This window comes from Anser cygnoides, chromosome Z, assembly GCF_040182565.1.
Source record: "Anser cygnoides isolate HZ-2024a breed goose chromosome Z, Taihu_goose_T2T_genome, whole genome shotgun sequence".
NCBI lineage: Eukaryota > Metazoa > Chordata > Aves > Anseriformes > Anatidae > Anser > Anser cygnoides.
In genome coordinates this window covers 58,236,585-58,264,081 of record NC_089912.1, presented here as the reverse complement: position 1 = coordinate 58,264,081, position 27,497 = coordinate 58,236,585, and the positions used below count along the sequence as shown (strand labels likewise).

Below are 27,497 nucleotides of genomic sequence, written 5' to 3'. Positions count from 1 at the left end.
TCCTCTTCTTGAATAATAAAGGCTTTTGCTAATTTTAACCAGAGCCGAATCTGAAAAACCTGCAGTCGCGTGTGACTCAGAGAGCCCCAAGGGAATGGGAGGTGGGGGGAGATATGTGTGTGTGTATGTCTGTGTGTATAATCTAACAGTGCCCAGAGCTTTTGCGATCCTGGACCACTTCAATCGCACAGGCCAGATTCATTAAAAACCCTGGCTACATTCCAGCAGTTAAAATTGAAGCAGCATATTTATTGCATTTTGCTCAAATAAATCTGAAAATGTGTGAATCATATCCCTTGGAGAGATGGGGAGAAGAAGCAAACAATCTCGGGCTCAGGCTCGGGAGCGGGGTATGAGGAAGAACAAAGATGCAGGAGGGTCATCGTTGCAGGGAGCTGCAGGATGCTGGTCGAGTCGGAAGTTTGGGGAGGCTCCGCCGCCATTTTCTAGCCTGGTCTCCGATGCTCTGTTTAGTTTTCTCTGTTTTATTTACACCCGTGCACACACACACACACACACACATGCGTATATTTTAAAGAGCTTCTTAGCTTATGCAACTCCACTCTGCGGTTCTCTGCGGTTTTCCAGATGCTGTTCCTGACGCTGGCACCTCACCCCAATTGCAGCTGCGTTCAGCTGGGATTCAATTACAGCCTGTCTTGCAAAGGCAGATTGGTTTTTCAAAGATAACATATTTTGGGGAGGGATTTTATTTTTTTTTCCTCCCCAAAAGCCGTTTTTATTAAGAAAGGAGAAGCATGACTTGCAGCTTGATCTTGCCAGGTGCTGAATGCCTCCAGACAGGTCCCCAGCACCCTCAGTATTGTTTTACTTCAGCCCATTTTAGCATACAGCACCCTGCAGGGGTAGATTCTGCCAGATTAAAGTGCTGGCAGAGCAGGATCCAAGCCTGCTGCTCCCCGGGGAAAACTTTCTATCACAAATGGCACATTGATAACCGGTTTTCTCATGACTGATTTCGCAAACTGTAATCAGCTTAAAACTGGCAAACCTAATTATTGATATTTTTTTTGGCCATTCCTCCCCCATGCCCTGAAAGTACTGGGAAAGAAGGGTAGAGAGGCATTATTACTAATATTTCTCCAAGGTATTTTATACACCATGGCCCTTCCTCTTCCTGAGGAAGCTCTCCCGAGGTGATGCTGTGCAGGTAGGAGCCCGCGGCTTGGCTGGGTGGGATGCAGGAGGTGAAAGGGGGGTCGCTGCTGATCCCTGGCTACTCAGGGTGCCTGCAATATGAGCAAGGCAGCAGGGGAGGGACGTATTTGCAGACTGCAACAGACTCACAGAAACAGGCTTTGGGATTAAGAGCTGAGCCTGGGAGCACAAGGGCTGTAGGAAACCTGGATGACAGGTTTTAAGCCTCCAGTCCTTGTTTTCCCTTAACCACATTTTCCTATTCAATTATCGGTTGCACTAATGAACCCCAATTAGCAATGTTATTGCTTCCATCCAGCTTTGGATGGGGCTCAAAGAGGCTGAACACAGGATGCAGACACCGTTGCTTCTTGAGAAATCAAACGAAGCCAGACATCACCTATTTCTGATATAAGGCAACAATATTAGCAGCCTGACTTTTGGGGATGTCAGTTGCCATGGTGTCTGGTGAAATCTTCAGGAGCAAATGACAGGAGGGACCTTGACATCCCAGGGAATAAAAAGTGGAGTTTTGGTGACTAAAAGCATGCAGTCCCTTTGGCGAGTGTTGCTCTACACACTCCTGCCCCAGCTTCCCCTATCCGTAATAGGAGCAGTACACCTTATCTCATCTATGGGGCTGGCAAAAGCAGTAAGTAATATGCAGGTGAAAAAAAACTGCTCATTGCAAAGAAACAGTGTTTATTAAACGAAAGCATGCTGAGGCCATTTGCTCTTTTTGGATCAGACAGGGAGACAATAACAGCCTTGTTTATTAATCATGTACAGTTCTAGTTTTCCTCAGTCCTTCTATAGGTGATTTATCTGTATGCCATCAAATCCGGCTGCCCTTTACAGAGACCTACTGAAGCCCGCTAGTTGAAGGGGAAGCAACGCAAAGGAAGACGTCCACGTAGCCTATGTAGTGCAAGGAACAGCCATTAATAATTATTTTAATGACCTGATCCTCAACTACCCTGAATAAGTTGTAGTGCAAAGCTATTTACTGTTTCTGTACCAGGCACCTGACTTAGGTACTCAACTGACCCTGGTGAGCCTGTACCTACCTCTCCATTGCCTATATCTACGTATCTCTGCCTACTCATTGCTGAATACCTAGCAAAGTGCTGAATGTGCCTGGGTTGTTGCATGGCTTTTGGAATCAGAAAATCCACCTGGTCATTTCTGTTTTGTAAAAATAATATTAACCAAAAGAGAAAAAAAAAAAAAAAAAAACCCAACCCCAAACCAAAAAAACAAAACACAGGAAACAAGTCCCTGCTTGTGTTAATGGGGAGGAATTTAGGGTAGGTAAGGAAACCTTGTCTAAATATTGGCCCATCTGACTTCTGGAATGTGTTTAATAAAGACATTTTTCATGATGGCACAGTCCAATGTCCACTAAAGCCATGACTGGATTTCTATTGACTGCAGTGTGCTTGGATTGGGCCTTAAATGAATAAAATAAAATAAACACCTATATTGTCAGCTTGATGCATGTAAATTCAGTTGAAAGGTTTCTACTAAATGGAGAGTTGTGAAGCTAACTCCCCAGGCGTGACATCAAAGATTTGGCAGGAGAAACATATTTATTAAGGCTAAGCAGGACTTCAGTGAGCACCGTTTAAAAGTAAAAGCAAGGGTCTCAAAACGCAGAGCCAGCTCTCTGCTAATTCACTCCTCCCTCATCACATATATTGTCCTTTAAGGAAAAACAAAATCTTACAGACCACTTGTGTGGCATGTTAGTTGCTGTCTGCAAATAGAAACAGGCATGTTGCAGGCCTCCAAAAAATGCCGTTTGTAACTGTAAGGCCAACTGACCCTCAACTGCAGTGGCACTTTGTGGCCCCCACATGCAAACAATCCCCTATTGATTCCCCAACCTCCAGCTTGAAGCACACTTTGTTTTCAAGAGGCTTCCAGTTGCAGGCAAGACACTGTCATTGCTAATTCTCCCTGCCCCGAGGCTGCTCGGTATTTCTGCTGCTCGCTTGAAGTGTTATCAAAATAACGACGGCTTGCAAAGCAGAATTGTTGAATGTTAGTTTTTCACTGTTTTAGAGTAGAGGCAGTGAACTCATGGTTGTACAAATGGGCTTTTATTGCCACCCTCTTCTCACGTCTGCCAGAAGGAATATTGAGGAATATGAAATGGGGAACATACAGCACCAGGAGGAGGCATGGAGCAGACCAGCCACCACTGCCATGTTTCCCAGGGCAAATTTCAGTGAATCAAAGGCCATTGAGGAAAGCTGCTTAAGCCCTCTGTATTTTCTGTAAGCCCATTACTGTATGTGTGCCACAGACAAATCCGCTTTACAAACTATGCGAAGACAAGGAGGGACCCTAAAGATCGCGACTTGAAAAGAAATAAGGAAACACCCTCAAACCATATCTCAGATCTTCGTTAGGTCAGCAACAATTTGCATTTCCCTTGCTCATTTCAAAGACCTTTGCAGTGGCTACAGATGCTCAGGTGGCTCTGGTACAGCACTGAAGCATGGCCCAGGAGGGCGGTGTGTACCTGGAGTATTGTGTCTCGTTCTGGGCTCCCCAGTACAAGAGGGACATGGAGCTACTGGAGCAAGTCCAGAGGAGGCCTACTAAGGTGATTAGAGGCCTGGAGCACCTGTTGTATGAGGACAGGCTGAAAGAGCTGGGCCTGTTTAGCCTGGAAAAGAGAAGACTGAGGGGTGACCTCATCAATGTGTATAAATATCTGAGGAGAAGGTGTTGAGAGGATGGAGCCGGTCTCTTTTCAGTTGTGCCCAGTGACAGGACGAGAAGCAACAGGCACAAACTGAAGCCCGGGAGGTTCTGGCTCAGTATGTGGGGGCACTTCTGTAGTGCGAGGTGAGAAAGCACTGGGACAGGTTGCCCAGATAGGTTGTGGGATCTCCTCTGGAGATACTTGAAACCTGCCTGGATGCCATCCTGTGCATTGTGCTCTAGGTGATACTCCTTGGCAGGAAGGTTGGAATGGGTGATCTTCAGGGGTCTCTTCCAACCTCAGCCAGTCTGTGATTCTGTACACAGCACCACTATGCTAACGGTGTTGGACAGGCTGCGATCATCATATGGCAGTCTGGAGGCCGCAGTGGGCACTACCTGCCAGCTGCAGCAGCAACTCATCCAGTCCAAGCAGAAAGGATCTGTGCTTCTGCTGGTACATTTAAGTGGATTAATATCAACTGAGTCCTTCATATCCCTGAAGGAGACCTTACCATGGGTGGAGAAGAGCACATTACTCCTACGATGCGGCATCGTGGCAACCCAGAGAATCGGCTTGGTGCTGGCTCTGGAGAAGATGCAGGATCTACTGAATCTCTACTAATCTGAGTCACAACCCTCACTCCCCAGTGGTGTATTTTCAAGGCAATTATGGGGCTTCACTTTACTAAGCATGTGATAAATTGAAGGCATGAAGGAAAAAAAAAAAAAAGAATCTCGGTTTGAGTGGGAGAGTTCATAGGTGAGCACTGAAGGAGAGCGCCTCTTAGGCTTGGATATATTAATTACTGCTTAGGGATTTGCACTTCCTAACTGTTAAATATATTTAAATAGACACAATGAATGTTTTTGGTAGAGCATGGCAGCTCCTGCTTTCCCTCAGAAGAAGCACCCAGCAAACTCACAAGAACTGCAAATAACGCAGCCAACAGCAGCGTTGCTGTGGCTACACACACAGGAATGCCCACAAGAGAATTTTCTCATTCGTTTGGATGAATATTGCTATATTAATAACAACTGGACAAAGATGGCAAGGGAAGCCCTGGCAGTAATCTGAGCATCCTATTCTGACCAGCATGCAGTGAGACCCTGGAACGACAGAAGCTGCATAAACTAATATTGCCAGCTACTGCCACTTCAACTCTTGTAATTCTATTATACCATGTTTTTCTTAAAAGTGGAAATTGCTTGAGTCAAGTGATGAATGCATGTCAATTATCTTTAAAAAACAAACAGTTGCTTGTGATGGTGATGAGAGAAAATACTTCCTGCATCTTGACAATAATACATGAAATAACAAGTTGAATCCAATGGAAACTGACTTCTTATTTGTAAATATTAAAAGGAATTGAGTTATTCACCAAATTGCTGGTGCCTGAGACATAATGTTAGAGTGTTTGGCATCAATGTCTTCAGGCAAGGAGATGGACTTCCCTCTCCTGGTCTATTTTCAGGGTATGATTCATGGATTAAACCTCAGTGAAATGCTTTACTGATAGCCTCTATAGCCTGCTATGGGAGGGGAGCACCTTGGCTGAGCCTGAGCTCTAGACCTTCTTCCCTGGGGTAGGCTCAGGGTATCATCATGTTGGCAAAGGCCAGGAAGGAAAATCCTGCTTTGCTGTAGTCACTTATGGAGGGACAGGGGTAGGAGTTTTGCTCTTTCAGCACTCGGGAGGAGGCAGAGGTGTTGGGGACAAGTTACCGTTAACATTAGTGGGGTAAAGAGATATAGTTGATTGCTCTCATAAATAACCACAATAAAAGCCTCTTCCAAAAAATCTGCCTACGAGGATCAGAAAGTGGAAAAACTGTGAACATGAGGGACCAGACCTTGCTCTAGATGAAATGGTGGCTGTGCTGTTTCAGCTACACGAGCCTATCCAAAAGGTACATATAGATTGATTTCCGAATTTAGCAGCTCAAAAAAAAAAATTTTACTGATTTTGGGTGACACATAGAGTAGTCCTCTCCAATGTGACAGTTACCACCTCCTTGAACTGAGACGTAGTTAGGAATCTTTTAGGTGAACACCTTACGTCTTTCCCCCAGAGACTTCCCAGGGACATTCTCCTCCATCCCAGATTTCAGTTTTCCACTAAAGTCACGCTCCAGGTCTGACCTGGTCTATACTCAGCTCCAAGGGGAGCAATTACAGAGGCTTTCAGTTCATTTCCCACACTGTGCTGATTTTCACATCCCCATGCTCTTTTGCCCTATAGGAAATGAGGTAGAGAAGGGAGACTGTGACCAGCCTTACACGCTGCTAGGGATAAACCAGCTTCCCCTCTACAGAAAAGTTGCTTTCCTCTCAGAACAGCTTTCTCACTCCACATCACTGACTCCTGCAATTATTGACTGCTTGTGTCAAATGGATATTTTGCCAAATTTCTGACACTAGATCTGTGCTTGAGATGCAGCTTTTATGGGCGGATGTCACTGTAATTGAATGCTGGAATCCTACAGCACTTTTTCCCTGGAAGGATCCCATCTCATCCCTGCAGCTAAACTGACACAAATTGTACAGTTTATTTATTCCTAAAGCCCAAATTTCAGAGGGGAAGAATGATGAAACTATTACAAGAAAGATATTCTTTCCCCCAAAGAATTTAGGTTACAGAAAGTGAAATGTGAATACACTAATAAGTACTTATATATTTAGGCTTAGAAGTCTTCATATCCTGAACAATCACCACAAAAATTAAACAATACTTTATTTACTAGGACTCCGCAGACCAGGATAAGTGGGAGGAAAAAACAAGTTATGTCTGAACATTAATATCCATGTTTCTAACTCAAAGTTTATTTTTCCTGCTTGGAGTGATACTTGTCATCTACCTGAAACATTGATCCTTGAGCACTTTCCCTTTAGTGGTCCTTCCATAATTTTTTCTTTTCTTTCTTGAACTCTGTTTCCCAAGTTCCCAAACAAGATGACATCAGTTCAGAAACAGGAGGCCTGAGCCCTTGCTACTTTTGGAGAGCAAAGTGTTTTAGCACAGAAGTTGGAGAGGGAAGAAGACAAAAAGCCACAACCGAATGTCCAGGGATCCTGTGGTTATGACTTGTCTGCCTACTGAAAAAACTGTTCCTCATTTTCTGGTGCGTTCCTTGAAAGCATATCTGCCTGCGTTGGTGGGTCTCGACAGTCCAAGTTTAGGTCAGATATATTAGAAATGGAAAAGCCATATTAGCTCAGCTAGCCCAAGCTTCCAGCTGTCCCAGAACAGGCCAATCCATTCAGCCTTAAACAACAGGGCTTCCCCAACTTCCCTGGCAGACACTATTTCAAAGTCTGATAGGTTTTCCTTGTATGAGCCTCTCCCAATGCTAGATTAATTTAGTTTTGGTTACTGAAGGGGAGGGCTTAAAAACCATCGTCTGATGTGGGAAGGACAGTGCTGCGGGTGCTCAGTTCGAGAGAAGAGATTTTCTCAAGCTGCCAAGCATCTGCAGAAGATGGCTTTTAAAGGATTGTCAACTGGGCAAGTAAGATACTATGCACTTTTCAGAGGTTACATATATAAATAGGCATACACATTTACATATATATATGTACATCTTATACATAAATTATGGGTTTTTAAAAGCCAGTTTTGGGGCAGAACTTATGCTGAACTGCTTGTCTGCGATGTTTTTGAGGGCTCTTCTCCCGCATCCTTCTGCCACAAGTTTGCCACTGCTTACAGTGGCAGATGAACCAGTCCCTTCAGTAGGACTGAACATGACACTTTGCTGCAAATAAATAAGTTACATAGCCTCTTGTATGTTCTTTAGTGTCATGCAGTAAGACTTAGCTGTGGGAAGAGCTCTCCACAGCTATGATGAGCACCCTTCCAGGCTGTACATACGTGATGACCTAGATTATCCAACTATTGCCTGTGTATGAGAATAATAGCTTTAATTATAACGGCACAAAACTGTCTCCTCAAGCTGTGTGGCGCTCGCTGCAGTGAAAGCAGATGCGCTCCTCAGATTGGGAAGATGCTGGAGGACACGGGAGGAGCGGGCTGGCTCTGCCACTGCCCCATTCAGAGCAACAGCCTTTTAGGAAGGTCTGTGCTGAAAACAGTTTAGCAACATTGCTGTGTAGCCCACATTACCACTGCTGTTTGTCTTCCTCTGCAGGCACTCGATGCTGTTATTCCCTTGTCCTGGCTCCAGCAAGCATTACTCACTGACCTCTTTTCAGTCTCTGCGGCTCTCTTCATCAACGCGAGCTCCGTTGGCTTTAAGAAAACTGGCCCCAATTCCCCCTTCTGGCCTTGACAAAGAAACTGGCAGTAGCTCAGCTCTGTTTTTTATCTGACCTTGACCCAATGTGCTACCTTCCCTCCAGAAATTTGCCCCTTGCTACTTGACTATTAAATGGCTAATTTATGTTGGGGGCATAGTAATAATAAATAAAAAAAGAAAGAAAGAAAGAAAAAAAAATCTCAGCTAGTGCCTCCAAACAAATGTTATCTTCTTCTGATAGAGACAGGAATAGATGAAAGGGTTTGGATATAAATATTAAATCAGTAGGGTTTTAAATAAAGACATCAGGGCTACATGTAGGCTGAGAGGGAAGGGGGATTAGGGAGACAACACATGCGGAGCATCCGGACATATTTTATGGGTCTGAGGGCCGCAGCCCATAATTCATCCAGTGCAGCATGGCAAATGGACCCGCCAGCTGACCTGGTCAAGAAGCATTTGCCAAAGGCAGTGCACACGTTGGAGCTGTCACCTCGGCACTGTGCCGATGGCACCCGCCCAGCAGGAGCCCTAACGAAATCCCATGGGGTGGGCACGGCTGCCGTATCCTGCTCGGATGGAGTGGTGGCTTCTTTGCTGGGTAACACACTGGGAAGAAAAGTACAGAGACACCCCTCTGAAGAGTTTGGTGAGACCTGGCTCCTCACCTGGAGTTGTGCAGCACTGCAGTTTGCTCCTGCCTTGTAGTAAATGCAGATAAAACTCCAGCAAGCTGACAATAATGTGACACTGCCTGTGGCTGTAATATTATTGCAATTTACATACATCAAAAATGGACTGCCGCAGTGGCTGCAGACAGACAGCATGATAGATGTGGATGTGAGGACAAGTGGATAAATGGGCAAAGAGACAGAGCAACAAATAATATCCTCTAATTTCTAACGAGAAAAGAAAACCTTCAGTGGTGACTTTGCCCTCTCTCTTTGAGCTCTCCTCCCAAAGTCCATTCTGAGGAAGTCATCAGGTTTCTCATTCTGCACCATCAATGCAGGGGAAATCTGCAATGATGGGAGCTTAGGCAGTTCGCAATGTTATTCTCTGGAAACTATAAAATGCTGAACTCTTTTTTCTCCACTTTCTGCTGATTTCTGCTGACCAGAGACCTACAAAGAAGCAGGCAAGCGCCAGAAGAAAGCCTGAGGCTGCTGCAGATGGCCAGGTCCCTCAGGATCGCCCAGAGTCTCAAAATAAGACCAATAAACAGGCTGCGGCACTCAGAAAAGTTCACAGCATCTCCACGTCCTGAGCCATGTGGGTCTTAATACCAAGCCTCGCTCATCAGAAATGCCCTCAGCACCCCGGGACCAGCTTGAGCCCAGCCATACGCAGCTCTCTGTGTGATCTCTCCACAAACAAGTGTTAATATTATGCTAAGAGCCCATGTGTTCAGCAGATTTGCCGTTCCTGTGGATGAACCAAACTTGAAGCTGTTAATTTTACAGATGCTGCTAAACCAGGACCTGAGTTATGAGAATCTCAAAATGTTAGCACAGCCGCATGCTTTTGCCCAGTCTTTCCAAATATCCCTTTTCTTTTTAATGGACTAGTAGGGGGTTCAGAGCCCACATTCAAGTCAGGGGCCTCAGCAGGATTCCAGACTATTTTATGTAAAAAGGACTTAAATGATACAATATGGATTTATTTTATTATTTTTTTTTCTTTCATATAATTTCTTTCCAGCTTACATCCTCTGGTCTGGGTGGCACACAGACTTTCCCAAACACTTTTGCTCTCACTTGACAATTTACTTACATATGTTTAGAATATACTAATGGCTTTTGAGACAGAAAATGTAATCAAAACAGACCATAACCCATAGTAGCAAAAATCAAGTGTCTTTAGCTTAAATATTTGTTTCCCCAGAAAAGTTGGGAAAAAAATGGCTCTCACACTTTCAAGTCACTGATGGAGAATTGCCACTTACTAAAGCACAGGGAAAGAGTCATAACATATCTAATATATTATCCCCAGACCAGCATGTTATGGCTAATTAGTCAGAACATAAACAGCTGAAGTTAAAATGCCAAAGACAGGCTTTGACTGCATAGCTGTGAGTTCAAACCACATTGCCATGTTTCAAAGAGCTTTGAAGCAATAAAGATTGAAGCAACACAAACATTTTGTTGCCCTATAGAGGAGGGGAGGGAGCAGAAAATGGCTGGTGATTATGACTGCAGTTGACATGTAGTCAGAATTTTTAACATATCAGGAAACCTCCTGATTTCAGTAAAATTGTTCTGAGTAAAGGAGCAACAAATACATCAAAAGTGCAAGCCACCAGTTCATTAAACAGGAGTTGGGTTCATCCAAGCCCAGGTTTCAAAGGTAAGCTGCTCTCTCTCTGCGTAACAGCAAGCAGAGCCTCCTTTTTATTGAGAGCCTAACACAACTTTATGACAGCACTAAACAGATAGAACTGTGTTCTTATCTTATACAAAAAAGGGTGCCTGCTGAAATAACCACATTACTGGGCAGCTACTGTGTTTCCACAGAGCAGTAAACTCAAAGTCCAGATCAGCGCCACGCCGATAATGAGTCAATAGTAGTCATAGAAGAGCAGAGATAATCAGGAGAGCATGTAGACAGATAACGCTAAATTTTATGGCCCTCTTCATTCAAACATAGGGAAACTGTAATGATTACAAAGAATCACATTAACAGTTAAAGAAGAGAACAGCAATTCTTGGGCTGCTCCAGGGGCTTTGCTGTTGCTCAGGAGCTTTCCTGCTCTTGGAGCAAATTGCTTTGTCCCTGTGCCTGAGCTTCCCTCCTGCAGCAGGACGCCCCAAGAACAACGCTCCTGTGGTGCTGGACCCCTCCTGTAAGGACTTAATGCAGAAGAAACACTGAGCAAGGGCCAGAGAAGCCACCAGCAGTGCTGAGGAGTGGGAGCTTGTGCTCCCAGAGTGGCTGCTGCCTCTGCCTTACCTGGTCGGGTGCAGAGAAAAGCACCTCCGAAGATCGGTCCCCCTGCACCAACCAGCCACAGTAAAACTCCAAAGCCTCTTTGGCACGCACGTTGCCAGCACCCATTCCCCCACAAATGCAGGCGAAGCATACTACTGGTATCCCAGCACTTACCCACAAAATGGGAACTTGAAGCTTAACCCATCCTCAGCTTGGGGGTCCCACTCCTGCTGCCTCCTAGGACGCTGCTCAGCGCATGCGGTGAGTTTTGACTGTGCTCTGCCTGCACTTACTGGCAGGTGGATGTAAGGGTAATGTTGGGTAATGCAATTTCCACCAAATGCACAGACTAAGAAGTACGCACCCCTTCCTCAAACACCTCCCTCAGCCCGCACTCAGCTGGCTGGGTCCAGGTTTGGGGGTGGTTTGGGGTTCAAGCCTGCTGGCACAGTGTAACCTCGGTGCATGCTGCACTTTAGGCTGGTCAGGGCTTGATGTTGCAATTGCCCATCGCTCACACATGACCTTTAGCAGAAACGTGACACAAATAAATTTGACAGATTCCTCCATCCTCTCACCTGTACCACCTATTCAGGGGTGCTCACATCACACCCCTTCCTTGTGTCTGTGCCGGCTGCAAATTTACAGCACTCAGGGGAGGACGACACTGGCTCTGCTCCTTGCTTCCTCTTCCCTGTGCCTGTTGCAACGTGCAGTATTTGCCTCATGCTCACCGTATGCAGCAGAAAGGACAGAAGGGCTTGGGATACGCTGCAGCAGCCTACAGGAATGTCTTTTTGATTTAAAAATGTTTGGCAGAGAATGAAGGTTGGATCCTCATCCCCGCCGCTGTAGCATGAAATGGGAGTAACTCCCTTGCAACAAGGGGGATGAGATGAAAACAAGCCTGGGAGACAGGGGCTGCCTGCCTGATTGATTTATTGCATCAAAATTTAAGCTTTCAAAGCTTTTTTTTTTTTTTTTTTTTTTTTTTTCTTTTCCCTTCATTTTTGGTTTTACCTGCTTAAAGGGTAGTCACTCCAGACTAAAATAATCATAATCATCATAAAAGGAGTCAAGCTGCTTCTTCCCTAAATGAGTTCATTTTCTTGGATTCCTCTCTTATAGTAGGAGGATTGAAGAAGGGCAGATAAAAGCTGGAGGCTGCGAACAGAGAGGGTAAAGCCACCCACACATTGTAATAACAACCAGTATTTTAAATCTGGCACTACCTTTGGAAACATTTACGATCTTAAAACATAATTATAAAGATACGGGGGTGGGGGGGCGGTGGGAAGAAAGACACACACTGAAAAGAAGAAAAATGAGTGAAACAACTGTTTAATTTCTTACTGTCATTAATACCAGAGTATTAAATAAAATCTCCCAGATGAATAAAATGACTCTGTTGAGACAAAAACAAAATTCCAGTGGACTGGCCCTGGTTTTTGCAAATAGCAATATGTGTATGCAAAGGAATTCCTTGTCCCTGAAAATGTTTACAACTCAGAAATAATTGAAATCAGAAACCAGTCCTTTCCACAAAAAAGGGGCTTTTTTTTTTCTCCTTCTCCTTCTCCTTCTCCTTCTCCTTCTCCTTCTCCTTCTCCTTCTCCTTCTCCTTCTCCTTCTCCTTCTCCTTCTCCTTCTCCTTCTCCTTCTCCTTCTCCTTCTCCTTCTCCTTCTCCTTCTCCTTCTCCTTCTCCTTCTCCTTCTCCTTCTCCTTCTCCTTCTCCTTCTCCTTCTCCTTCTCCTTCTCCTTCTCCTTCTCCTTCTCCTTCTCCTTCTCCTTCTCCTTCTCCCTCTCTCCTTCTGAAAGTAAGGCTCACTGCAATGTTAACCCACTCTGGCTCACATCGAGGCAAAGGGCAGAGTTGCCTTAGACATGTGCCAACTTTTTCCTCAACAAATTGAACAATAACAAACCTCTCTGTCTATGTCAATTGCGGAGAACAGGCGATGGCACTTAGCTTCATTTTTATTATTTTGTGTTTCTTACTCAACGATCTCAAAGCATTTTACAGATTTAAGTGAATCAAACCTCAAAGGGCCTCTGCAAGAGAGGAAAGTACCGGCGTTCCCCATCTGCAGTTGTTGCAAGCACTTCTTTACAGACCATAATTAGAAGCAATTGTAAGATATATGAAATAAAAATAAAAATCCAGTGACTCCTTGTTTGTTTTGTTTTCCACAATACCAGGACTGTACAGTCCAAATTCCTGCTATTGTCTTTCCTCTTTCTTTTTGCACACCATTGGCTTGGTCACCTCTCAGGAGTAAAAAAGTCCCTTGGTTCCCTGACTTGTCTGGTCTTCAGACTCTCATCAAGACGTGGCTAGAAAGGGCTCAGGAGTAACAAAACCAGGGGTGAACTTCAGTGTTTCAGGTGTTTCTTCAGTGGATGTGAGAGCAGGCCTACCAGGTAATACCTACATGGGTCCACGTTCTGCTTTAAACACACTGAAGCTGGACAGCCTAACTCGTACAATTTGGGATTGCTAAGAGACACATTGTTTGTATGCTGGAATAAGGCAACATATTTTATTTTTCATTAAACTTACTTCCTTACCTCTTTAACTTTTTAGACATATATGTTTTCTATTGAAAACGCAAAATTAAATTTTAATTTATGTATATTTTTTTTCACATTTTTAATTGGAAAACACTTTATTTTCAGATAAAGAAACCTAATGTGAAAAAATGATACTTGTGGCCAGCAGCAAGCTAGAATTATGCAGAACCAGTTGCTCCATTTATTATACTGCTTTGATATATTCCTATGAAAAATACAATCCGTTTTCAGCTTTTTAGAGGCATGCTACAGAAAATAGAGTGCTATGTAACCAAATATTAATTTTTATGTACACGGAAGCTTCCAGTTTGCACAACTAGGAGAGGGGGAGCCTCTTCCAACCTTTTTCTTCTATGCAGCTTCCTTGGGTGCTTGAAAGAGAATAGCAAAGATGGGCAAATTTAGATGTTTTGTTCTAGTTCTTCCTCAGAAACCCCTCAAGTAACTAGAAGGGTAACATCAGCCATGCTTTCCTCTGCTCCCCGGAGGGAAGCAATAGGAGAAGGCAATCAAAGCCGTTCTTGGAGATGCTTCCCATCACCTTGCTTTTCTGCAATCTAGGAACCACAACAGGTTTCTACTGCAGATAGACTTTAACTGACCCAAAAGGGAAGTCTCTCAAACCACTGATTGATTCAGAGAAACAGCAGCATCTGTGCCCTGATCAGCCATCGAGCAGAACAAGGCAAAGGGATGCTGGCACCACTGGGTGCAATACCATGAAGAAGTATTTAATAAAGCCAGTGCTGTAGAAACAATCATTTATGGACTGAGTTGATCAGGTAAAAGACTATGTCTATCATCTATGGCAGAAGACAACTTTTCTAATAGAACGGATCCCCGTCTGATGTATGAAGACCCTGCACACTGTGCATGCTATGTGTGTTGGCCATTTCACTGATAGCACGAGAACAAATATTGCTTTGTGCACTGCCTTCATGTAGCTTTTTACCACGTCTTGGAAAGTACGTCCACGTGGTGACTATTCTTCAGGTCTCGGGAAGAGGCATTTTTGGTATTTTCAGTAACTTCAGACTGCACACTTCTCCACAGTTTCATAATTTACATAGGACATCTTTTTCATCAGGGAAGACTGCAATGATACTTTGTGATGTTTTTCACAGTAGTCCTTTAAACACTAGTTCGAATGATAATAGACATTTGATGAAATCAGTTTGTTTGGAAATGTTGGTTGGGGGGTGGGGGGGGTGGGGGGGGAAGCCACTGGTACTTCCTCCTTCTTGATTTATGTGAGAACTTTTCTCACTTTGCCTATGATGGGAGACAACTGTCATTGCCAGTTACAACTGGACCCTGAACCTTGACTGCCCCAACTGCAAGCTGCCCAGATGTGGTCTTCATGGGTGGGAAGAAAGCATGGAAGATGACCTGGGGGGCAATCTGGGACTGAGCACGGCTTTGGGGCAGACCCAGTGCCAAGGATAGTAGCTGGGGGCTGGGGTGTATAGGGGGAGAGGTCTCTGACAATCTGCTTACACACAGATAGGAAGTCAAAGCAGACCCAACAACTACAGAATATCCAGGATGACAGAATTACTACACCACTTTTAATGTATTTTAATTAATCAGTTATAAAAGTCAATTAATTAGTGACTACAAAACAATAGCAGCTGGAAAGGGATACCATGCAAGTACAAACTAGACTGTGATTTGTTCTGATTCAGTCTGGTTTCAGGGCATCTGAGATTTTCCAATAAGATCAGGTCATGTGTGTCTTTGTCCATGAAGACTGAGAGTGGCAGTACAGCAGCAAAGCAGCAGACTGTTTTAACATCTGTGTCACTCTGTGCCATAAGAATGTACTAAGAACTGCCTAAGACGAGGTGAATTTGTAGTGAGAAAATGCAAAACTACAGGTCTGTGGATTTCTTTCACCAATCTTGAACTGTATTCAACACTTACCAACTGCTTACCTTTAAATTGCTACATACCACTAAATGGAGATGGCACATACCCACATATATATTTTTAGCGTCATTAAACATCATGTAGCAATTTCAATCTGTTAAATAGGGCTGGGATCTGCAAGGATGCTGGTATCTAGATTGCTGCCCACTTCTGAAAGTGAAATGGTGCTAATGATACCCAAAACAGCAGTGGAAAATGTGTGCTATTTTATGACACAGTCACTGATAGACAGGAATGACCTTCAGATGTAATGACTGTATATTTAAGTACCTACATTTCCCCAGATGCTTACTCCAAATAACAACAGACATTAAGACAGGGTCAGAATGGGCGGAATAGAAAAAGTAATGAATTTAGCATACAGTCTTGAGGCGGATGTGTGACATTTCAGCCATATTTGATAATGCCCAATGATGCCCAGCTGAGGTCTCTGTGTAGTCTCACAGATCTGCAAAAATCCCTATCTAATGTCCCTTTAGGTAGTGTTTGCTGCTGAACAGCCACTTACTGCCTCCAAAACGTGGTGCTAATTAACGTGAACCAAGTTACAATATGTGTTAAAGATTCCAGCTTTGTTACTTATTTAATGAGCTTCGTGGGATTTGAACATGAGGCTCAAAGTAGCAGGGGAAACCTCATAATTAGTTTCAATTAGAAGAAGTTCCTACGCATTACAACTATTTGATAAACTGCAGAGGGAAAAAGGACTACTGAACAGATACAAATCACTAGCTTTGTTTCATTTGTTATTATACTTATTTTCTTCTTAATTAGTGCTGATTGGCTTATGATCCTAATTAATGCAAAGGAATTTGGAATGGTATACAATGGTATGGCTTAGAAGATGCCAGAGTGTACAACTGCTAAATTATTGCTAATTGTTATTTACGCGAGGACAGGAAGACTAAGTAATGTGCTGCCTAATTAGCATTAAAGATATGGTTTCCATTTCCAAATTAAACGAAGGCAAATGGGATAAAATCATTATGGTTACCAAAAAACCCCTCATCCTTCTCTCTGAAAGTAAATAATTACTTTGCCAACAATTTTTTAAAAAGAAACAACCAAAACCCAGCCAAGAAATAAAAGACCTTCAAGAAAAAGTAGATCCCTAATCCAGAGTGGACACTGGTAAAACCTTTTCAGCTGCCACTTGAACATGTTTAATGTTAGATCTGTTACAGGGATATATTACTAGCAGCAAGCACTGTGCCAGTCTTAATTAGGGAAGCCTGTAATGATTTTAGCAGTTACTAGAGGTGTGCCCAGCCTATAGAATTGCTCTGCTCCAGTGGCTGCAAAGAGCTGGCATCTTCATTTACTCCTTTCCGAGCTACGTGGGAAAGTGTCCAACCCTAAAACACCAGAAAACTCAGGCAAAATTCCTGCATTTTATCCTGGCTCTGCCACTGACTCACTGGCTGGCCCTCATAGTTACTTCACCTCTGCTTCGTCTTCCTCAGAGACAAAGCAAGAGCAAGAAATCCATTGGCACTGATAAAGCACTTGTCAATATAGCAAATTTACATACTCATTTCACAGGCGCTCTGCAAGAATCATTTAATTCCTTGAATACATAAAATGTTGTGTCAGTGTCCCTGTAATTATCTCCCTTTAGTTTTTAATCACTCAACACTGGAAACAAGATAAAAAGTCTTAACATTAAGTTTTACGGAAAACTGGTTATGTGAGAAAGGAAAAGCCCAAGGCATTGAAAGGAAGTTCCAAATTCTTTTTTTTTTTTTTTCCTTCCCATACATCAGTTTTGATGGGTCTCAATATAAAGTGTAGTGGTTGTTGCAGAACTTTTGTTTGCACTGTGATTTCAGCAAAAATAGCCTTTTTATAGCTTTAATGCTTTTTTTTTTTTTTTTTCTGTTTGTTTCTTTTTGTGCTCCCTCAGTGCCAAGGGAATGGCCAGGATGACCTAATAGGTCTTTTCTATCTCTAATTTCCATGATTTGATGAAAAACTATATTCTGCACACTACTCAGCCCCATATACAAACATTATTCTTGGCCACTAGTCTACGTTTAAGGATGTCATTCACTTCTTGGGGTTTCTAAAGATTGCATTTCTTTATATAAATATACATGTGTATATTTGGTCTATAGTATCATTATGTAAAAAATTATTTTTGAATGTTAATTTCAAAGCAAAACAAAACGGCATATCTTTAAGTCAGAGAGACTGTAGATATTGGGTGTTTTCTGACCAGAGATGTGTATACACATACACACCTATGCTATAATCATACAAGCATGTATAACAGGACGCTGCCCCTACTTGTCTGAGTTGCCTTGTTCCAATTTGCTTCAGGGCTCAGAGACTTTGTGCTTCGCTGCCAGCAAGGGGCCTTTCATTTACCAGATAAATGCAGATAACTCAACACAGACATGCAGAATTACTGAATGAGGATGCAGGCTTGTGTGTGAAAGATACAGAGGTTTCTGGAGGAAAATGAGCACTGAAGTCTGAGCAATGGGCATTTCCGTGACTAGCCTGCACTTAGGCTGTGATGTAGGTCTGAGGGGACTGAGTCCACTTGGTCTTCATTCTCACTTAAGTGAAGTCTTCCTTTAAATGATAAAAGAGGCTTAAAGATGCATTTAGCACTCTTAGGGTTTTATCCTGCCATCCCTAAAATAAGGGGACTTGTTGGAAATAGGAACTCAGCCCCCAGCCTTTACTGATGCTACTTACATGCCTGAAGTTGGATTTGTGCTCATGTTGCTTGCTGAAGCCTTTACAAGTGTCCATGTTTGCCTGGAATGGTGTTCTTATTCTTCTGTCACCTCCATATCCCAGCCCATGGTGCCTGCACTCACTCAGCTCTTTCCTTCCAGGAGCCGGCTCTGCCTTCCCTGCCCAGCAACCTGTCTCCCTCTGGCACCCTGCTCTACTGCCTGCCACCCATTCCAAAGACATTTTCCCTACATGAACCACTTTACTGTGCTGCAGAGATGCATCATGCTGCAGTCCGCTGGCTTTCAGGCTTTGCCTGTCTTCTTGCTGGTGCCATAGGTGAGATCCAGCAGATTTAAAATTCCTATTTAATTGTCATCCTGGCTTGGCTACCACTAACCAACTGCTTTTTTTTTTTTTTTCCCTCAATGGATTTTGCCATGTTAAAAGTTTTTTTTTTTTTTTTATTGGCTGGTTTGAAGTGTAATCTTGCTGTGAGTGAAAATAGTGGGTGTTGTATTATTCATCTCACCTGGAGCAAGAAGAGCTCTATATATTTACCCAGGACTTGATACTAGCACTTATCACAGGAGCATCTGAGAGTTCTGCTCTTGTTATCTTTGTTTCAGTCAATTGATTCTTGTACAGCAGCAAAATACACTCTAAGGTCTTCACTTATTGGCTGGGGGGTAGAAAAAAAGCCTTGGGAATTTGTATTAAAGGAGACATTCAACTTTGGAGGACATTTCCTAAGCATTGCAAGAAATTTAGATAAGGTCACTTTCAAGAACTCCTTGAATATGTATCTTTCAAATCATTTGTACTTCTCAAATGACACACTGACAACATTAATCTAAATCAGTTGCTGTGAACTAAAATCAGAGTCTGCCTCAAACTGATGAATTTTCAATTCACAGAGCACTACAAATGGATAGCTTGCTGGACTTGATGCCTAAAGCTAAAAATCAACTTCACATTTCCCCTCCCAGGCTGCTGCAGTTATCATAAGGTTTTTCCCATCCAATGGCTACAAAGCAGCCTCTGGAAAATGAGAATATTGCCATTCCTGTCGCTAGTGGAGATGATCCTGTTACAAGAATAGCATGAAACAGGCACTAATTCTTTGAACTCTTTCCTCAGACCTTGAAGGTTGAGGTAGGCTGGCTGCAGAGTACAGTGGCTGCTTGCTCTGTTGTGAATTTACTGTCCTTGGGAAGGGAAAATAAAAGACTTAATTTATTTTTTTTTGAGACTATCACATCCAACGCTTTTCTTCTCATCATTAAACTCAATTACCTTTCTGATAAACACACAGGAAAGCCTTGGAAGGGGCCACTTGAATCTGCACTTGGGAATTTATATTGGATAGACATGTGAATAGACTGAACAGCTATTTATATTTTATCAAACAATGTGATTTTTAAAAAGGTATCATAAAAGTATTGTTTTATAGATTGGTTGACCTTGTGTGGAGCAAGTGTTGAGGATTCACTTCTATGCTGTGAAACTGGGTGACTGGATCAGCAGAGTTTTTTATGCTGGTAAATAAAGGGAAGATCTGAACTCAAACCTCTAGACCTTCTGGGTGCTTTGTTTCCTACATTAGCAGCTCCGAGGGACACCAGCCACTCTTGGCAAAGTGTAGAGGCAAAAGAGAAGGATATGCAATAGGAAGCAGCTTCGGGGATGTATGAGAGGAAGCAGCAACTTCCCCACAGCCTGGTGATTTTAGACGTTTCTAGACTATCTCCTCCCATTCAACACCCAGCTAAGAGGTTTGATGGAGACAGTCCTCCATCACACACCTCCATCACCACAGGGTCCTGTGCTAGAGTAGTTGGGCGAGTGGTTTGGTTGTGCTTTGCAGCAGGTTACAACAGATGATCCTAAAATCCTCTTCTGTCTACAAACCTCAGGCCCAAATGCCCTGAAGACAACCCCAGCAGTGAATGTTCAGCTTGATGCCTTCTCATAAATAACATCAAGCTTAACTGAAGTTACATGAGTGAACACTGAGACAACAGGATGCAAGCAATGACATAAACATGAAGTTCTTGATCAGTAGTAATTATTAATACATATTGTCAGATAGGGATCTGGGCCAGCTGTGATCGAGTCTGTATAGACATGTTTACACCTTTCCACCTCCAAGGAAAGACAGTAAAACACATGGTGGAAAGGCACAAAGGAGGAACCAGTTGATTGCAGACTATCTGATAGGAAAGCAACCTCTGCATATCCACTGTCTAGGCAAGAATGCTATATATTCCTTGGAGAAAGGACTTCTGACAAGTGTGTCAGCCCCCCACGAGCACATACTCTCTTAGTCCTTGTGTATGATCAGGACTAATGAGGCATTTAAGAGAAAAGCTCCAGCAATGTTACTACTCAAAAGAAAGCAACAGTACAACGGTATACACATACATATACATGCAGAGGTGATGTATTTAAGAGCCACAGAAAAAAAAAAGGAGTAGAAACATGCGGAACATATACCAATCTTGACTCGTAATGCACAAGGGCCTCAAGATCTACAGAGAGGAAGCGATACAGCAGAACAAAGTCTCATTTTATTACCATGATTATTGATCCAATGAGTGCTTTTTTAAAGCAGCACATGGCCATTTTCCTCATCTTTTGCTGGTAACCAAATCTCCCTCCTCCCTCTTACCCTTACTGTTTTACTGTTATTGGCTTTAAATTAAGTCTGCAAAACGATGTCATTTTTTGCAGCCTAACTGGTTAAATGTTGAAACATAAAATGAACGGTGTCAAATCATATCCTCAAAGCTGATTAAAAGTAATCCTGCAGATGCTAAATATGGATTACCAAAGCAATTACTGAAAATTCATAACCTTGCTAAAAAGGCATTCTAATGGAGTTCTGCATCACACCGTAGTTAAGGGCTGTTTACTTTTTTAAAACAACTTGCAGATTAATGTGTGGAAACGTGGCCTTATATAAGCTTCATCCATTTCTGAATACAAAATTGTTTGGGGCTGTTGAGAGCTCTCTCCTGGTATCTGATACCACTACTGTGTTTTGGCTATCACTGTCTGCTATTGGACCAACTCTGACTCATATTATGTTCTCATTATATCTCTTTTACAGTTTAAAAAGGTTTGAAATCTATTTCATTCCTAATTTAAGGCCATTTCATACTATATGTTACTCTAGGGCAAAGAGGCTGATTGCATTAAGGCTTGTACGTTCAAGCCTGCCTACTACACAGACTTTATTTACCACCACTAAACCCTATCACCAGTGATAATCTAATGAGCAAGAATCTGGCAGTTTTAAAGCACACTCTCTAAATAATATACATGAACACAGCAATTATGAAACGCTGTCCATAGCCTTATTTAATATAGATTTAACATTATTTTCAGTGACAGTTAAATCTGTGTTAAGCTTTGGCAAACTCTTCCATTGGCAACTTGATATAGCTGTCATTCTCACCAGATATTAGTGGTTTAAGTTCTCTTTTCCATAACTGAGCTCAGATGGAAAGAGAACATCATCTCCCAGCTTCAGAAATGTATAAAAAATGGAAGGTGACTGGATAAGTACTCTGAATTTTGCTGACCTTTCTGGCAACGCAATTCTGTTGACAGCAGAAGAGAACTATGAATGTTGCTACAGTAGGCTGTTGCTGTTTTCCTGCCTGAAGTTCACTTTTTCTGGACTAAAGGTTTGGGTTTACTTTTTTTTTTTTTTTTTTTTTCCTTCTCCTAAAAATAACAATAATTATAATAATAATGGGTAATTGGGACTTCAGTGTATTTTAAGTGTATTTAAGTGTATTTAAGTGTATTTTAAAGATTTGTTCAATACATGAGGAGATGTTATAGCTACAGACTTTTATTCTTATCATCTCCACTTAATCTTGAGAAGCAGTAAAAACGTATGAGATTAATCCATGTATGAAGGAAATAGTGCTTCAGTTCACCTTATAGCATTCCTTGGCAAGAGCATTAGCGGATGGAAGCACAAGGATTAAACAATTTGATCTGAAGTTTGGTTAAGGTTAACACATTCTACTGTTCCTCCTAGTGACTTGAAGGCAAATGGGATACATTTGCAAGTTTTGAAATCAGATGCCTTGATTATTTTTCCATTTCCTGATAAGTGGAATGTTACTCTACATATGGGGGAAACTGATTACGAAGGTACAAATACTTTGCCCTTATCTAGCATCACTCCATGGATGTAATATTGAAACATGATCCCTCTACATAAGCCTGATAATATCAAAGCAAACAAGAAAGAAATATGTTTCAGCTGATAAAACCATCCTTCCTGTAACAACAAACGAATTTCATGAATCATATACTTAAGGAAAAAAAAAGAGCTGGCCTAAGGTATTTATTTTCACACTTGCTGTACTCTCCTACTGCCCACTGGATGCAATTACATGCTCCTGGTGGGTTGAGTTGCTGGTGCCAGTCCTACCAGAAACCATGATGACAAATGAGCGCTTTGCTCCTCTCCACCATCCGGATTCCCAAGGAGATCTGCCACTAATAAGAACTTGCAGTACAGACTCTAGAGGGAAATAGGGAAGATCCCAAACTGCCCTCCTTAAGCAAGATCTGTGCTTCTCTCTACACTCTTCCAAAGGCACTGTTCACTTTGAGACCTAAGGAGTTACTGTCACCTCCTACTCTTTTCAGCCTGTGTTCAGTCTCTGCTAAACAGAAGACGCAAAGCTAATGAAGTTAAAAAAGCAAACTTAGATTTTTTCCAGCCTGCTGATGTATTTCCTCAAAAGAGTTATCTTCTGTGTGTGTGCCTGCTGAGGGAAGAGGAAAGGCTTTTAATTATATCTGAACAGGATTACCCCTGTCTCTACAGAAGGGCCCTTGACATTTTTTGAAGACTAAGCATCTTCTGTTTTACTAGCAATAGTGCACCTATGACAGAAACAGAGTGTTGCTTTTCCTAGTTGGTAAAACGACCCATGCTGCTAATGGCAAAGCCCTCAAAGCTTTCTGTTTAGCGGGATCCTACACAAATACAGATCAATAGCTTCAATTTGATTCTCACCAGTCCACCTGTAAAAACAGCATCATTCATATGTCTGCTGTCAACACAATTGCTCTCCCCTATCCAAACAATTTTAAATTAGAACTTACTCCTATTTTTTTTGAATAAATAACTTTGTATATTCAGATTAATCTGAAAAAGTGACTCCTTTTCAAATAACTCTCTGATTCATAATACTTTTGCCCTACCTTCTATGCAGTAAAGAGCAGCTATCACTCAGAAAGTCAATAGCTCTTCCTTTTCCTTTACAAAACTGTATGAAGTGACTTTGAATGAATCCTTCACTAATAGTGACTGTAAACTTAATAGTAGATAGATTTTAATATAGAATATATGTACTTCTGGATGGTGAGAGCAGTCTTTACCATACTCGAGAAAGGTGTTTAAGGAGAATAGAGCCTAGGAAGAATGATGGAAGTTTTGATCTGCACGGAAACATTACACGAATTACATAAACCCAAGTAAATGATGACTAAAAGTAGACATGATAACAATCTGCAGGTGTTTGATGGAGACAAATATAAAGGAGGAAGAGGTTTTACTTAAGGTCATCCAAAGGGTAAAAGTAGCAGCAATCCAAGATGGACAAGATAAATTAATAGGTTTTCTCCACCTCTAATGACTATGATTCTATTACATTAAAACAGAGGAAAAGCTACAGAGAAATACTGAACCTATTTCTAATCCAGACCTTCTCTGACAGATTAAATAGTACAGTAGATTGCAATTTCTTCTTTTGTAGTCAAATGTTAATTAGATTCCTCGCAGCTGTCTGTATATCCTTCTCAGTTGGTTGATGAGCACATTAACAATGTGAACTGATTGAAGAGTAGAGTGAAACTTCCTTCTGAAGGATAATGACACATTTGAAGTACACACTGGTCCCGCCAAAATACAAAACCGATGAGCATGGAGTAGTTCTGTTGCATATTTTATACCACATGCTCTTGGTTTGTCTGCCCTCATGAAGGCAAGCTCCAAATAACCTCTAAGTCTCAGGTCCTCCACTGATGCAGCTATTGAGCACCACAACCCAGAGAAATGGGAATAGATTTTTTTTTCCATCTTTTCTAAGTAGTCATAGGAAAATCAAGCCACTTCACACTTCTAAGTCTTTGTCATGTATCTGTAGAATGAGAAAACATTATTCCTCTTGTTAGTTTAATGTTACTAAACCTCTTAGTGTCCTTGGCTGAATATTAATGAGTTACAGGCTGCTGTGCTATTATATTACTGTCAGTTCCCTTTTCTTTATCTATTTATTTTCACCCAGCCATTTTGTCACTTGCTTAGACCTTTAGCCAAGAAATGAACTGGAGATGGAGTTCTCTCTTCAACTCCCTTGTTCAAAAATGGTCTTGAAAATGCCTCTTTCACAGCCAATTTTGCTTTAATTATACTAAGAATTAAAATTTGAAGTGAAACTATTAGTTGAATTCTTCTCAGAGACAAATTAATAAAATATTAAGAATTCAACTTTGGGTTCCTTCTTTCAGGTGAAATTATCTGAAATTCCTGCTTAGACATGTAATTCCCCTGCTCAAAATTCCTAGGACCAGGATTTTGACATAAAGCTTTCCAATTAAATGAATGAGACATCCTGACTAAATGTTCTACTTGGCTTTGAAACTTCCACCTTTAAAACAAACAAACAAACAAACAAACAAACAAACAAACCTACAACAGTACTTACACAACAATCTGGAATAGTTCTAGGTGTACTGTAAATTTAGAATAAATGAAACACATATTAAGGACTTGGGGCATGACTTAAAACATCTACTATGTGCACACAAACAACTGTGAATGCAAATCAGGACAGGCAGGTGAGCTGGTATCATCTTCAAATCGATGAAATAGATACCCAGTTCCCATCATTTCCACATGTAGTTTATTTTGGCAGCAGTTACTTTTAGAGGTACAGGATAAAAACAATTTTTGAAGGGTGAATACTGCAGCAGTAACATTGCTTTCCGTAAGTCTGATGTTTTGTCCTTTTAAAATAATTCAATTAGACCTCAGGTCTGAAAAATGATCTTGCAGTGGAAGGAGAATGGAATATATGATCTAATAAGTCCTGTGATTCTTACTTATGATCTAATTGCCAGCCAAATATAAATTCTTCTTTAAAATGAAATCTGATTTTTTTTCATTAGATCAAAAAATTGCTTGAAATGTGACTCTTCAAGAGGACCAAAATTTTATTTTTGCACTTTTCTGATGCAACGTCTGCTTGAGCACTGTTCTTGTGATACCCACATAAAGCATTCCTGTTCAAAAGTTCAGTTATTGTCAAGGAGATGAATTATAAAACAACTTTATATTGTGCAATCTGCAGATTTTATTGACAAAGGTGTCACAAGCAGAAGAACTGGGAGTCTCTCTGCTTGTCCTAGGATAAATAAGAGGATCTTCAGAGTGCCTAGCTTTATTCAATTTGTTTAGATACAAGTTGGCTGTGAGCATTGATTCAATGTGAGACCAGTTATGGATTTTTAGGTAGATATGTACACAGTGGGGAGTAATACATGGATCTAATGTGAGCATGAGGCTGCAGTTCACTTGGGAGCATGCAGAGCTCATGTAAGGCCAGCTGTAAAGGCATGCAGGATTAAGGACAGATGTGTCTGATCCTTGGACAGAAGTGTTTCGTCCTCCCACTGCAGCACCAAAATATTGCTTTGTCTTTTCTCCCGTGCAGGGAAAAGTGTGACAGGTCATATTAGTGCCTTAGAGGGTCTTTATTCATAGCCCCTCATTCTTTAAAAGCTAGTTTTCCCATCCCTCTCCTCCACAAACACCGAAAGTCTTGGGTGCCAAATAACTGAATCAAAATACCAGCTAATTTGCTGGGTAAGACACAACAGAACAAGAGATTCATACGATGCTTTGCTCTTTAACTATCTGTTTTCTGCCACAATGCAATGTCTTTTACTCATTCCTATGCCATCTACCCAGTCTACCACATCCCTGATTAAATGATCTTTGCCTTTATACCTGCCTACAAAGTACTAGCTTGCTGAAGGCCTGCTGCAGAGCAAGTGGAGTTAATCTGAATATCTGACTGCAGAAACATAATCCTAAACTCTCAACCCATGTGCCCATGAGCCTAGTCTTGCAAATTCTTCCTGGCCTCAAGCAGCAGTACCCTTGGCGGTCATCTCACTGGAAGCCCAGGCTCAGTGTAGGTTTCCCTATGGAAGTGAAAGCCATCAGGAATACATTGCCAAGATGGAGGCTGACTGACAAGATCAAACTTGAAAAGATGATTCAAAATCCTTTGCCCTGAGACTAATGCTTTAGTAACAGTGGAAGCTCCCCCCGAGCTTCTCTGACAGCTGGGCTTATGAAGTATTCCTGCTCGGTGCCTCCGCCGACGCTGCTCAAAAGATGGATGGGGCTCAGTGCAGAAGATGAGGGAAGAGGTAAGGGAGGGTGGGATTTATCTCGTATTCCAACCATCTAAAAGTTATATATCTAATCACAACCAGTCATCTAGTCTCCCTCCATAAAGACAGGCAACTGTCATGTTGATTCAAATCTTTGGTCATATCTCCAACAGGATCTTAGCTGCAAACCAACTCATTTCAGGCTGAAAAGCCATTACATTGCAATTTTCACTGAATATCAAGCTGGATAGGATTTGGTCTGAAATCTCTGGAAATAAGGATTGCTTCCCTGGGCTTTTCAGCCATGTAGGCACCACATACTACATCAGTTACTAGACTTTAACATTTCATAACCATGCAAGATAGTTCAAACTTATCCTTTGTTGCTTTGCATGCTGTTGAAGTAATTAAAATTGGAAAATGCTCTGAAGCCTTTTGCTGGTAATGGTACTTTAAACATAAAAGCGCTCCTTCATCTTTGTTGAAACTTTGGATTTGCACCGGTATAAATTATTACTTGTTCGGCACCAGCGGAATTTTTGGCTTAATAACAACACTGAAAAAAGAACAACATATTTAGGAGGATTTTTTTTTCTTAGAAATTGTTTTCTTCAGCCAGATCTCTAGCTAATTCTGTTTATTTTTCAATTCCCAGAGATGGTGAGAAACCTGAAATGTTTTGATCTTTCAAACATTCTTCCCAAAATGCTCCAAGGTCTTTATCTTACAGATAAGTGCAGTCTTCTGTTTTATTATTTGTTCAAGCAGAGCAGTTCCAGCCTAAGAATTCAAACATTGTGCTTCTCATCACAAGTGTAAC

The 27,497-nt window shown here is 41.8% G+C and overlaps 1 protein-coding gene across 8 annotated transcripts in view; it reads right to left on the bottom strand.

Moving 5' to 3' along the window:
• Positions 1–27,497, bottom strand: part of SETBP1 (SET binding protein 1) — a 257,073-nt gene that overhangs the window by 25,621 nt on the left and 203,955 nt on the right. Inside the window, exon 6 of one of the 8 annotated variants that reach the window (XM_066988777.1) lies at positions 1–27,497. This exon is cut by the window's left edge and continues 8,926 nt beyond it. The exons of the other annotated variants lie outside the window; for them this stretch is intronic. Within the exon in view, the coding sequence (XP_066844878.1) occupies positions 27,466–27,497 (32 nt within the window). The 3' untranslated portion in view covers positions 1–27,465. 8 annotated transcript variants of the gene reach the window in all.